At 39.5% G+C, this 13,383-nt stretch overlaps 1 protein-coding gene across 2 annotated transcripts in view; it reads right to left on the minus strand.

The window, feature by feature from the left end:
* Window positions 1-13,383, minus strand: part of ccdc146 (coiled-coil domain containing 146) — a 63,719-nt gene that overhangs the window by 13,982 nt on the left and 36,354 nt on the right. For both annotated transcript variants that reach the window (XM_085436202.1, XM_085436201.1), the window contains exons 12-18: window positions 12,512-12,604; window positions 11,459-11,626; window positions 10,799-10,887; window positions 9,312-9,476; window positions 9,101-9,176; window positions 4,806-4,954; window positions 4,481-4,709 (exon numbers count right to left, since the gene is read on the minus strand). In XM_085436202.1, the coding sequence (XP_085292328.1) occupies window positions 4,481-4,709; window positions 4,806-4,954; window positions 9,101-9,176; window positions 9,312-9,476; window positions 10,799-10,887; window positions 11,459-11,626; window positions 12,512-12,604 (969 nt within the window). The remainder of the gene's footprint in view (window positions 1-4,480; window positions 4,710-4,805; window positions 4,955-9,100; window positions 9,177-9,311; window positions 9,477-10,798; window positions 10,888-11,458; window positions 11,627-12,511; window positions 12,605-13,383) is intronic.

A 13,383-nucleotide genomic window follows, 5' to 3' on the forward strand; every position in this document is an offset into this window, starting at 1 on the left:
CATACATGAACACAAGTCACAGAAGACAACAGTTATCACAATGAAACAGGAAGTCACAGGAAGCTGGCTTAACTTAGCGAAGGCCACGACACTGGGACATCAAGGAACCCAGATAATCAGGGAAGATGAGACAAAGGGAATTAAGCTAGACATGAAAGCACAGGTACTCCGGCTTCCTCCCACCGTCCAAAGACATGCAGCTTGTGGGGATAGGTTGATTGGATAATCCAAATTGTCACTAGGTGTGAATGTGCGAATGAATGTGAGTGTGAATGGTTGTCTGTCCCTGTGTGTTGGCCCTGCGACAGACTGGCGACCTGTCCAGGGTGTACCCTGCCTCTCGCCCTATGACAGCTGGGATGGGCTCCAGCGCCCCCCACGCCCCTGAAAAGGATAAGCGGAAGCGAATGGATGGATGGATGGATGAAAGCACAGAGGGTAAAAATTGGACGAAGATTTAAGAGGGACAGAATATGACTCACCACTATAGGGACAGTGCTATCTGTCACCAGCTCCACCCTATTATAAATCCACAACTGACTGTGTCTTTGTATGTCTGTGGGATTGCTCATGCAACCGTGCATAACAGAAGTGTAACCAGTCATTAGATGACTGTTTGTTCATCGACATTTAGATTTCACAAACGCTGCGCAGATCTCGGTGTGCGCACTGATGCGTGTGCACCTGTACGCGTTTGAGACGTCGACGCGCCCGCATCTCATAAACAAGCAGCAAATTTAGATTCCGACCCCAACCTCTGTTTATTTTGCTGCAATTAAAATTCCTCAGAGCAAATGGAAGCCTCAGAGTATATTGAACTTCAATAGTTTCACAGATGGCCCAATCTATCTTTGTCAAAATTTCCCATCAAAGGAAAGGGGGGGGTCTGTCTGCAATGAACAGATAAACTGGTCACAGATGAATACAAATACACAATATATATGATAAATCGACAGCAAGGCAGTTGCATGGAGATTGAATTCGCATAGAGAATGAATTTGCAGGGAGAATGAATTGAGCTGGCGAGCCTCCTGCAAAAGTAGAGACCCCCATGATTCACTTTTTTGTACCCGGGGGAGCTAGACGGCTGTACGAATGAAAACTGTAATTTAGAAAATGATTTGCTGTTTACACACAGATGAGAGGGAGAAGTATTAAATAACTGGGTGGCTGAATGGCAAGAGAGAGGAACAAACATAGACTGATAAACTAATTAAGGAGATAACTGTTGATACTAAAAGTTTCAGGAGAACCACATCTATTCAAACGTGATAAAGCTAGTCTATAGCCACGGCAGCAGCTTTGTGAGGATGTGTGCTCAGCTACAGCAAGGCTTTCAGCTAAAATGCTCATATTAACATTGCTAAAATGGTGTTACGCTACAATGTTTCTCATCTTACTTCAATATGTTAACATGTTAACATTTGCTAAAGAGCAAAAGTACAGCTGAGACTAAAGGAAACAGTATTTGTTCAATAACTTGGGAATCAAACATAGACTGTATATGAAAGATGGATATTAGTGTCTGCATCTGCCATCAAGTAGCATGTGTGTTTTTAAACCATATCAATGACCTCAGGAAACACTTTATTGGTCTCACTTGCTATTTTCAAATCTTATTTGATACAATAAAGTTTGTTTTGTAAAATGATGGACCCATTTTAAGTAAAATACATGAGATAGAAGGGTATGCATTACAGTGTGGCTACCTTGTGATTGACATATGCTAACCTATGAGCAGACAGTGTCCTGTTTTCTCAGTTAGATACACCCAGGGTGTGATTTTTGTTTTCTGCTCACCTGCAGGGCGTCATGCTCTTGTACAAACATTAGCAAATCTTTGGACAGGGAGAGAGGAAGCTGGTTCCACCTATTAACATCAGCAGCAAACTTTTGGAGTTTTGGTTCTGACTCAATAAATGTGTGAAAATAAGCCTGCTCTGTAATGTGCTGGTCACAGGTTTTAAGTGTGAATGATAGTCAGGTCAGGGTTGGTCTGTCTGCACAGAAGAGGGGCCGTTCCTCTCTATTGGTCGATTATAGCATCTCCAGCAAAACTTCCAAACTGTGCATATCATTTTTTTTTTCAGAACAGCCCTTCATAGGCAGGCATTCTAACAGCAGGATGCCAGTGACAACAGCCCAAGCGCATAACTGCAATTCAACAAGTTTAATAAGAACATTCAGAATTCAAGTTTGTAGGAAATTATGATGTAATTGATTAGGCAACTGCTTTACAGTCAGCAAGAATATTTATAGGATAAACACCATGTTGAAACAGCAGTGGAATAACAAAAAGATCCAGATCAACTTCCCCGTCCTAAAAGTGCTAAAAGTGAAAGTCAGATATGTTTTAGACACAATGTTCAGAATTAAACTGTACTAACAACCAGAACTGCCAACCTGATGGTACCGGTCAAGGTAAAGTCAGCAGGATTTGTGCTCTGGGCCTCATGAAAATATGTATGAAGTTTTAATAAGTCCAACTGTTGCTGAGCTATTTCAGTCTAGCCCAAATAGACCAGGCAAGCTGCCCTGCAATCCTCAGAGTCAGAGACCTAACATCGATGAAAATATCCAAATATATAGTTAGTTTGTGTGAGGAAGAAGAACATAACAAAAGGCTGAAGTTGTGAACACAAGTGAAAGAAAAATCCTGGTGGAAACAATAAAATTCAGGAATTTTGTTGAAAACAAAGTGTGGGAAAGAGTAAAGAAACTAATGAAACATGAGTGAAAGCAAAAAGATGGCATCATCAGGGCTCCCTGTAGCAAACATAAACAACAGAAGGAGTAAACAGATGGACAAAAAGGAGAGGGGTGTTTTTCAAATGAGCAGCACACGCTGAAGTCTTATCCAACGTTATGTTCATCCAAAAGAGCATAAGACTCGGATAACATACGTCTGGTCCAGCAGCAACTGTAAGCCAATCACTCTGATCCAGAGAGGTAACACACCCAATCCCATGATGTAGCTGCTGGAAGGGGAACTCGGTGCATGTTTGTGTGTCTGTTTCAAATTTCTCTTCGTCTCTGTGTGCACAGTGTTATCGTTTGGGTTTTTCCCCTTTGTTTTAGATACTTATCTTCTTTCTGAGTATCCGTGTGTGTCTTGAACTTTATTTGGCAAGTGTCCATCCTTAAAATTTCACTCCATTAAGATCTGCTCAGCAAAATGAGGCTCTCATCTGACAATAGGGAAGAAAATTCCCCCCAATCTTCATCCCTTGTGTGGCTATTTCAAAATGTTTTGTTTTAAATTGTGAATAGATGCATGCCTTCTTCCACTAGTTTGTCCAAGCAGACACCTCTCAAGCATAATCAGTCTTGATTATGGTCAAACTACGAATGTTTACACTTTAATGAGCACTGAGTCCTGTCATTAAAGTAAAGCGAAAGCCTTCCCACACAGCATGTTTACTAGAGTAATTCAGAAGTCTCTTTGTGAGATAAAATGCTGAACGTGTTTCAAAACAAGGACCTGCTCATTAGTGATGTTCTGAGTGTCTCCACTGCTCTATGGGTTTTATTCTAAATCACTGCACTTAGCTGTTCTTGCTGGAGTTCCCCTGGCTTGATAGAGACAGTAAAAGTTGAGCAATAATCTGTAAAATCTGACACCATTCAACTCACATACACCCGCAGTCATACACTCCCTCAGACCTCTACGGATAAAAAATAAATCGCGTATATTATTTTTATGACAAGGAGTAATGGGAACACACACACCTAGCTGGACAACGCATGGAAGTGCTGTTGAAGAAAGTCCCTGGTTTGCAGATGGACCAGGCATGCTAACGCGAACACACCTACAGACACCACATGTGCCAGAAGATTCTCAGGAAAATCTGTACTTTCACAGCATCTCTTTTTTTTTCATGCTAGCTAGCAGGTTTAACTACATTCAGAGAGGATTTTGAGTCCACGAAGCAAAGTCATTTCATGATATAGTCATGGTTGCACTGTTGGAGAAATGTGGGCAGCAGCATATTGCACCTCAGGCACCAATTAGTGGCTATATTAGCAAAATGCCACTATGGAAAGCGCAGGGACATTTTATAGGATGCAGTGCTCATTCAAGAGTATATGCCTTATGGGTGGCTCTAACATTAGGCAATGCAAAAATGTCTTGAACTGTACAGTATGATGCATTTCCAGTTTTCATTTCTTGTTAATAAGGAATAAAAGAAGACAGTAAGAAAAGAGAAGTGGGTGTTGTGAGACTGTTGCCGGAACACTGTCAGCACTGTTTACACAAGAAAAATGAGTTTAATGAAGGATTTCTACATCTTCATAGAAATCTTGCATTCTCAAAACCTGTTAAGCATGCAATAAGTAGACACATTTTTCCTCCTACTCTATAACTTCTCAGGTAATTAGTATGCATTTCCACAAGTTTGGTGTAATTGCTTCCTTTGTGGACGGACTGTTAACCGTCTGTGTGAGGATGAGTGTGTAGGTTTATCTAATGTTTTTCTACCTCTATTTGGAGCATTGTAATCTCCTCCTCCAGTTTCCTCTTGAGGAGTACATCTTTCTTCTTCAGGTCTATCTTCCTCTTCTCCTCATTAATCGCTAACTCCAAGTCTCTCATGTCCTTCTCCAGGGCCTCCAGAATCGAGTTTCTTTTAGTGATAGCTGCCTCTTGGATGTTCACCTTCTCATAGTAGTTACACAAAATCTCTTCATGTTCCAGGAGCTGGATTCCTCTGTAGATTTGAGAAGTGCATATAGTATATACGAGCTTTAGGTCAATATGTAAGCATTCGGGTAGCCATTACTTGAGCTTTAAGCTATGAACATACAGGAAGTTGCGCCGCTGTATGGCAGTTTTGTGATTCTTGTTTATTTCCAGCAGAGTCTCCTGCTGATGGCTGATCATTTGTGTGAGCTTCATTAGTTCCAGTTTGTTGTCCTCACACTCCTGATTTATCCGGCACTGCTTCCCGGCAGCCTACAACAAGTCAGAGAGAAAGAGAAAGTAATAAGCATGTTCACAGCATCAGAAACAAGATCGGTACAAAGCACTTAATGACCCTCAGAAAAGTCTGTTCTAATTTTTTTTTTTTTAATGGTCAGTGGGGTTCAGTGCGACAGAACTTTGGACGTATCAGATTTAATACAGTACATTTTATGTATTCATTCTTTTAAAGTATTTCTTCCATGTTTGCCCTTTCCTTAGATACTTGTGTTGTCCTTTAGTGTGATGGAGAGAAATGCAGAACAGGCCATGGTCAAGCACAGACCATTTAGTCAGTGTCCTCGAAACATTCGCAAGAAGAGGAAGTTTAAAAAGGAGAAAACACCAGGAACTCAAGAAAACGGCTGGAATGTTTGACTTTTGGAAGTGACGGGACAAGCTGGCAAAATGAAGCTAAATAACAGGTGGTGCACACAATTGGAGCGAAATCTAACAAAAACAAACAGGGAAGACCAGAACAAAGACCAGAAGTAAGACTAACCGAAAAGCTAAAAAACCCCAGGTCATTTTTAAAAGCACATCACTGTTATCCACTGGTCATCACTCATCAAACTCAAAACCAGCTCTGCGATGAAGGTTTTTTGGGCCCGAGGTATCACAAAACACAGACGTGATTTTATGTTTTTAACTGAAACTTGGTTGGACCAAAGTAACAGTGGAGCTGTTCTCATCGAGACGACCCCTCCTAACTACAGTTTTATCAGTGAGGCCAGGGTGAGCAGGAGAGGAGGAGGGGTTGCTGTCTTATTTAATGAATCATTTCAATGTAAGCAGCTATCTCCTGGAAGTTTTCAGTCTTTTGAATATGTGGCTTTACAGCTGAAGGCCCCATCCAAAGTTGTGTTTCTTAATGTTTACAGGCCTCCCAAATACTGCACAGACTTTTTTAATGACCTCAGTGAACTGCTGTCTGTGATCTGTGTTGATTTCCACTGTGTAATTATTGTTGGGGATTTTAACATCCATGTCGACAACCCTCAGGACAAAGGGACTAAAGACCTGAGTAACACTCTGGGCAACTTTGGGCTGACTCAGCATGTAACAGAGGCCACACATAATAGAGGACACACTCTTGACCTACTGATCTCCAAGGGCCTGAGCAAAGAGAGTGTAGGAAAGCTGAGCGCAGATGGAGAAAAACAAATCTCCAGGTTCATTATGACATCTATAAAGAGAAACTTCACAATTATAATTTACAACTGAGGAGTGCAAGAAGGTCCTACTTCTCTGACATCATCACTAAAAACAGCCATAATGCTCGGGTCTTATTTTCTACAGTTGACAGGCTAACAAACCCTCCTGTGCCAGTAGCAGCTGAACTTCATTCGACCATGGCCTGCAATGACTTTGCCAAATTCTTCACAGAAAAAATCCAAAAGATTAGACAAGCAATTGGTACATCAACAGCAGATCCAGAATATGTACTGTGTTCACCGAAAAACTGTTTAAACACCATCAAACAGTTTCACCCTATTAACAGCAAAGACCTGAAGACATCTTAGGTCAACTGAACTCCTCCTCTTGCTGTTTAGATGTCCTGCCAACAAGTTTTTTCAAAAAGGTCTCAAAGACTTTAGAGTCAGACCTGTTACAGATCGTCAACTTTTCTTTAATGTCAGGTGTGTTTCCGGAACCACTAAAAACTGCTGTAATCAAACCTATACTGAAAAAGGACAATCTTGACAAGACACAAATGAACAACTACAGGCCGATCTCAAATCTCCCACTTTTAAGTAAGATCATTGAAAAAGCAGTTTCTCAACAGTTCAATTACTTCTTAAAACAGAATAACTGCTATGATGCCTTCCAGTCAGGTTTTAGACAGAACCACAGCACTGAAACCGCTCTGACCAAAGTGTTTAATGACATATGTCTGAATACAGACAGTGGAAAAATGTCAGTCCTAGTTTTACTGGATCTCAGTGCAGCATTTGACACAGTTGACCACCACAACATATTACTCAAACAACTGGAGAACTGGGCAGGTCTTTCAGGAACTGTACTAAACTGGTTCAAAACATACTTAGAAAACAGGAAATACTTTGTATCAATAGGTAACTTCACATCCGAGCAGACAAGTATCACATGTGGAGTTCCCCAAGGTTCCATCTTGGGACCCCCTCTGTTTAACATCTACATGCTCCCACTGGCACAGATTATAAACAACAACAAAATAAACTACCACAGCTATGCAGATGACACACAAATATATATCACAATGTCACCAAGAGACCGAGGCCCTGTACAGACTCTTGGTAAATGCATTTAGGAAATCAATGACTGGTTGTGCCACAATTTTCTCCAGCTAAACAAAAACAAAACTGAAGTAATAGTCTTTGGCGCCAAAGAAAAACGATTACAGGTCACCAGAGAACTTCAATCTATACATCTAAAAACCACAAACCAGGCGAGAAATCTGGGTGTAGTGATGGATGCAGACCTAAACTTAGAAAAACACATTAAGACAATAACAAAGTCAGCTTACTATCACCTCAAGAATATATCAAGGATAAAAGATCTGATGTCTCAACAGGACCTGGAAAAACTAGTCCATGCATTCATCTTTAGTAGGCTTGATTACTGTAACAGCATCTTTACAGGTCTACCTAAAAAATCAGTCAGACAACTACAGCTCATTCAGAACTCTGCTGCTCGAGTCCTCACTAAGACCAAAAAACTGGACCACATCAGTCCAGCTCTGAGGTCCTTACACTGGCTGCCTGTCCGTCAGAGGATAGACTTTAAAGTTCTGATGCTGGTCTATAAAGCTCTGAATGGTTTAGGACCAAAATACATCAGTGACCTCCTGACCCAGTATGAACCTTCCAGATCCCTCAGGTCATCTGGATCCGGTCTTTTATCAGTTCCCAGAGTCAGAACCAAACACAGAGAAGCTACATTCAGCTTTTATGCTCCATATATCTGGAACAAACTCCCAGAAAGCCTCAGATCAGCTGAAACACTCAGTTTATTTAAATCCAGGTTGAAGACTCACCTGTTCTCAGCTGCATTTAAATAAAGCACCAAATCCACACTTTTAAGCTTAAATTTCAAAACTAACATTTTAACTACTGATTTTATCTATTTCTGATTTTATCTGTTTTGATTTTATATACTGTTTTGTTTGTTTGTTAATTAGTTTGTTTGTTTTAATCAATTTTAAATCATGCTTTTTATTTGTTTTTGTTTCTAATGTCTCTGTAAAGCACTTTGAATCACCTTGTTGTTGAATTGTGCTATACAAAAAAAACTTGCCTTGCCTTGCCTAGCACTGAAAGAATCCTGAATCTAAATCTGTGGGAGAATTCTTCAACAGCAAAGATGGTACAAGTATAACATCCAGGAGAGGAACCTTCTTAAAATGTCATTTGGGTAATCAAAGTCAGGAATCTTTTCACGTTTTTTGTGGGCAGGGATAGCTCAGTAGGTAGAGTGGTCGCCCCATGATCGGAAGGTTGGGGTTCGAATCCGCTGAACGGCTACCCTGACCTACCCCTGAGCAAGGTACTGTCCGTAACCCTTCACCGAGTTTTTTTGATTCCTCAGAGGCAGCCGATGGAAGACAAAACACTGCTCCCTAGACCATTTAACACTTTATTTCACTTTCACAATACTTCTAGAAGGGAGATGCGTCCTGCAAGACACGTTGCCGTGGATCTCAAAATGGTGACGGGCACCTGACAGTTTTATTACCAGGAACCTTTTCTAGTCTAAACAACAGCATTTCAGTAAGTTTCCACTACAAGTTTCCACTACTATCTACTGCTCTACAGGCAAACATGGGTGAGAGTCTACGACTGAAGGACACCTATTCTAATGCCTTTATTATTCAGGGCTGTGTCCACTTAACACTACACTATATGATTATATGGCAGTTTGATTAATATGAGATTAATATATGGCACAGTAATAAAGCACTTCAGGTAAGATCATTCTAACAACAGTGATAAACAAAAAAACCCCCACACGTTTTACTATAAAATGCTACCAATGAGTTCACCCCTGTCTTATTTGTGTCTGTACACAACTTTGGATGTCTCGCAGCTCATTTAATGTTTGTTTAAACTGTCTAAATTGTGATACTGCCATACTGCAAAGGGTGTGTGTGTGTCTGTGAACCTTGGAAATGTCATTGCGTAGCTTGTCCCTTGTTTTCGAAGTATTAGAGATCTTCATACGAGCCTTTGAGAGTCCTCTGAAATAGACGTATATAAAGGGAAAAAGATAATAATTACACACAGAAACTCAATAAAACATAACTCGTTGCACACAGCTTGACATTTTAACTGCTATTATAGTATTTGGTTATGACCACATATCCTAAACACACCTGTCCTTGTTGATGGCAATGGTTCGCTGGATTTCCGATTCATTTTCCAGGACCTTAATCTGCTCCGTCAATTCTGTGATTGTCTGTGAGGCCATCTGTTTCAGCTTGACATACTTTTTCTTCTCTTCCATAACCATATCGGACAGCTTAGAGTACTGTAATATTCTGACGAGGTAACAAAACACAGATTAGTAATGAACACATTATTTATCTACAACACAAACTCCCAATCCAGAACAACTTCTTTACACGTTACACTAATGCTTTGTATTTATACTTCTTAGACTTTTAGGTCTATGTGCACTTGCTAAATAAACTATGGACAGAAATTTTGTCATCAACAGATGCTATACTCCTAACAGAGTAATCTTAATATCAGTGACTCATATTCATTACAAGTGATCAGTGGATCACAAAATTATGAAAGAACCAAAGTCTCACGGGGTTTAAAATGCATCTAAGACGTGTGTGCTGTGACGAACGACGGCTAAATGTGAGAACAGAGAGGAGATACACTGTCTGATTCCATGTCAAGTGCAACCACTTCAAACTGAACTCTGCTGCTTTGACCTTAATGAATGCATTGTTTAAAAATCTGCTTTTATACTGGGTGGTGCTTTATGCATTAGTCTGTGTCTGAACACTGAAGTATGACCAATTAGAAAGAAATGGTTTTCTACCAAGACAACATGCACAGATGTCTGAATTAATTGTGGCTGCAGATATTTTGCAGCTCAGAGGAGCCAAACATATAACATGGAATCAATTATCAGTCGTGAAAAATGGTTATATTAAAGGAATATTTCACTGAAAACCAAAATCTACATACTTGGTGTGAGTTTTGTGCTTTTGGAGACGGATATTTGCTTTAGTTAAATGGAAGTAAATGGCACTTAAAATGTCAAATTTATCCAAAACCCTTGTGGCTCGTGAATATGTGAGAGGACATGAACATTAACAGAGTCTTCCTCTGCTGAGTTGTAATGTTATCTAGCATTGTGATCCTTTTGGAGAAACACAAAGCTAGAAATAGGTAAGAACTCAAAGCATACAGAAAACTCGAATAGAGCTTGTTTTTCAGCTACTGAAGATAAAACAGAGAGAGGCCCACAAACAAGCAGCAACTAAAGATGGCTGCAGTAAAGTCCTAGCATAGTATCTCGAGGGAGGAAACCACATCTGGTGATGTCCATGAATTCTAGACTTCAGGCAGTCACTGCAAAAGTTCTGATATTTAAATTCATGCTACTTCATCCAATTACGGATGAAAAGATGGATGGATAGAGCAAAATGAGGTACACACATCAAGGATTTTGCATCGGGAAATAAAAATGTAATAAAATGCTTTTATTTCAGAGAGAGAGCCAGACAGAGACAGTAACAACAGTTTATTTCTTTAATAAACTGTTGTTATACAGTTTATTTCTGAAATTAACAACATAATTAACAACACTATAACATCGTTAAAAAAAACAAAACAGGTGCACCTGCGCTGTAGCATAGTGTTGAGCTTGTTATGGTCCATGATGATCAGGTCTTTTTCTTTGAGCTCGTGCTGGATGCGCTCGTTCAGTTGCTGTTGGAAGATTTAACAAGGAACAGCATCATCATCTGCTGTGTGTATGCACGTGTGTGTGTTTGTTCCAGATATCAAACTTCCCTTGTGCCTTTAAAATAGCTTCCATTTTTAAACTGTAAGTAAATGAAGGATAAACAAAAATTCAAATGACTGATCTAACAGTCTTTGTTTTCTTTGCAATTTTTATTTTTAAGAATTTCTCATTTATTTTCGAGCTGGTTGCTGTTGATCCAGGATTTTCTTATGTACTAATTAAGAAAGAGTCGATGAATCTTTTATTAATTAAACAAAAAAAAAAAAAACCGTAATAATTTATAAAATGTTTTTTCCTCAATCCCAATATCCCCAATATTATTAATGTAGAAGACAGATGCGCTCTTGCTCGCTGGTTTCTCGACTGTCATGCTAACATCCCAAAGTATCTAAAATACAAACCCACTGATTCTCACACAAGTCTAGTTGAACTGCTCTGTGTCTGCATAAATGATTATATTATGCACTAAAATGCACTAATGATGACATAAAATGTAAATAAATCTGCGTGCGTGTCTGTGGGTTTAAACTTCACCTCGACCCTGAGCAGTTCACGGTGCTTCTGGCCTCTCTCCTCTGCTTTGATTTGCGTTAAACATCTCAGGTTATGGACCTCCTCTCTGAGGCGGTTTGAGTCACTGAGCAGCTCCTGAATGACCCGATACTGCTGCTTTCTCTCGCTTTCCTCTTCAGCCGCCAATAGCTGTTTGGGAACAATTTAGGAGCCGTTCACAGTTTAAAAACACCTTAAAAACATTAAAAACCGAATGATATTATGGATCCCCGGGGCGATCACTGGAATCAATTTTCTCTTATTGTGTGTCATGAACAAAATATGTAAACAGAAATCTCATTTTGTCCCTCATTTCTTGAAATTAAGATACAAAGACATGAAAAACGACTTCGTGAGAACTTTAATAGTAAAAGTGCAAGACCCAGAAAGTGGAAAAAGCCTGAGATGTTTATTAAAACTAACTAATATTATAGCATATTATAATTAATATTATCACTCCCAGAGTAAATATGAACATTTCTTTGATTGTTCATACTGTAGCAACCATTTGTGAATAGCAGAAATTACTCGTGTAGTTTTTTTGTCTGTTTTTTCTGTATTTAAACACTATTTATTATTTATTGTTCTACTTTTTCCTTTTTCTAATATATCTCCAATTCTCCAAAAGTTGATTCTGTTCATCTGGACGTAGCGTTTTGTGGGAGAAACGTTTCAGTGGGCTGGTTTCAGTCATTATGCAAATGTGCTGTTTATAAGATTTGGGGAAACCTGCAGTCAGCTGAGACTGAAGAAGTCACTTGGATGAGTGACGAAACCTTTCTCCCACAAAACGCATTGAGAATGCATCAAGATATCTCCAATTTGCTTTTTCTTGCTCACACTTATTCTTGCTATAATGTGAATTTCCCCAGTGTCAGATTAATAAAGTCTATGTGGTATTTAAAGCATATCTTTTGATAGGCTGGAGACGTATCCAGGGTATACGCAGCCTCTCGCCCTACTCCAGCTCAAACTGCGACCCTGAATTCAATGAGCAGAAGAAAACGGATCGATGGTTGGCCCTTACATGCCCACCTGCTTTTCAAAGCTGACTTTGAGAGCATCAACCTCTTTCTGAAGTTCCATCCTTTGCTGAAAGCTGGCTTCTGTTTTGGGGACAGCATCTAACTGAAAATTCAGAAAATGAGAGTTTTCTTTCAGTATAAATTGGCAAGTATCCTTTGAATTGGGTTCAAATGCAATGTTCTTCAGACCACAGTGTAAAGAAAAAAAAAACACCATGAGGATTGAGTCCTAATCTTCCTACACCCAATATCTAATCCGGGCAGTGAATATTCAGTCCCACAAAAAGGCTTACTAAAAAACAAACACAACAGTGTTAGATTATTTGATCTTATAACAGCGTCTCGTTTTTAGCAGTTTGATCTCCGCAGCCGCATATTTTATAAAAGTTTGGAGGGAGAAGAAGACTACATCAGTAAGTTCAAGTACTTCAAAAAAGATAATGCAATACCATAATTAAGTTTCATCTGCATACATAAAGCAATAAATATTCATTATTAGCCCTCTTGCTGGGTAAAGTTTGAGCACAACAGTATGAAAATATTAAACCCATCAATCACATCGCGTTCGATTTAAATGTGATGAATTTCTGTGGTAAAACCACAGACTCCTCCAAACAGTTCAGTTTCATTACGTGCGGCTGTTCGTGTGAGCTATTCTTGATTAGCAAACTGAGTGAATCATAATGTTCAGAAGCGTTGTTTCCTTGTTTCCTCAATGTGCAAATTCCCAGATGTGTCATATTGATTTCCTTTCATGCCATTATGCCCTTTTGAGATGTGCTGATGCATTTCCAATCAGCCGCTTGTTCTTCTTCCTTCCACTTTCTCGTTAAAAAATGCGCACATCAGAAAAATGACAGGAAGCTTGGTCTAATATAAATC

The sequence above is a fragment of the Copadichromis virginalis genome, linkage group LG17, assembly GCF_057382275.1.
Source record: "Copadichromis virginalis isolate Kocher_CV1m ecotype Utaka linkage group LG17, C_Virginalis_male_GT1.1, whole genome shotgun sequence".
Taxonomy (NCBI): domain Eukaryota; kingdom Metazoa; phylum Chordata; class Actinopteri; order Cichliformes; family Cichlidae; genus Copadichromis; species Copadichromis virginalis.